The sequence below is a fragment of the Myotis lucifugus genome, unplaced genomic scaffold (assembly GCF_000147115.1).
Source record: "Myotis lucifugus unplaced genomic scaffold, Myoluc2.0 scaffold_1760, whole genome shotgun sequence".
Classification (NCBI taxonomy): domain Eukaryota; kingdom Metazoa; phylum Chordata; class Mammalia; order Chiroptera; family Vespertilionidae; genus Myotis; species Myotis lucifugus.
Window position 1 is genome coordinate 32,136 of NW_005872808.1, and position 877 is coordinate 33,012.

Here is an 877-nt window from a genome sequence, read left to right on the forward strand (position 1 = left end):
GCGGCCCCGGTCGGTCACTGACCCGGCGCCCCGCCTCTCCAGTCCAAGTCACATGGTAGCGCCCCATACCGGCCCAACCGCTACGAAAGCAACGGATGAACTAGGAACGGGGCTTGCGGCGGCGCGCCTTGAGTTACCTACCGCGGTGACGACCCTTACGTAATAAATCTAACTCAATCCAAGAGCCAGTACAGGGCTGCGCGGGACCCTCCGCGCCCAACGTCCGACACGCTCGGCGCCAAGCCCGCGGCGGCTGGAAAGTAAACACTCGCTTGTACACTCCCACACGCGTACCGCGGCGCCGCCGGAAGTGACGCTAGCGCGCCGCCTGCTGGGAAATGTAGTCCCGGAGGCCCCGCTCCCTTGCATCGCCCGGCTCCCTTGCATCTCCCCGCCAGCGCCGCCCGGAGCGTGCACCCTGCTGTCCGTCCCTGTCTTGGGACTGACCTCATAGCCCAGACTGTCCTTCGCTCCTCGGACTGTCCCCCTGCAGCCCGGACACCCCGGACTGTGTCATGGCGCCCTGGCTGTTCATTCACACCCTGGGCTGTCCACCGCTCTCCGGACTCTTTCTCCCCCGCCCCGCCACGCCACGCCCGCCGGCTCCTCGCACCAGAAGGTAGCAGCCCCCCACCCCTACTCTCAGAGGGGCCCCTCCAGCCCTGCCCTCTTCTCCAGATCCCCTCCTGTCGCCTCGCTTTCTCTCCAGGCTCAGAAAGTCTCAGGTATGATCAGGCAGGGCTCTCAGTTGCCAACAACAGAAAGGTCTCAGGTGAAAGGAATTTATGGACGGATGTAGGTGCCCGCAGCATTGCCAGGAGAGCCCACGCGCCAGTCACAGCGGCCTCTTCTGTGATTCTGAGCCCCTGCATCCTGC

At 65.1% G+C, this 877-nt stretch overlaps 1 protein-coding gene across 1 annotated transcript in view; it reads right to left on the reverse strand.

Annotated features, from left to right (window-relative positions):
• The window catches only part of MOB2 (MOB kinase activator 2), a 25,741-nt gene extending 25,276 nt beyond the window's left edge, over positions 1-465 (reverse strand). The window contains exon 1 of the mRNA XM_023748744.1: positions 448-465. Within this exon, the coding sequence (XP_023604512.1) occupies positions 448-452 (5 nt within the window). The 5' untranslated portion in view covers positions 453-465. The remainder of the gene's footprint in view (positions 1-447) is intronic.
• Positions 466-877: the final 412 nt, after the last annotated feature.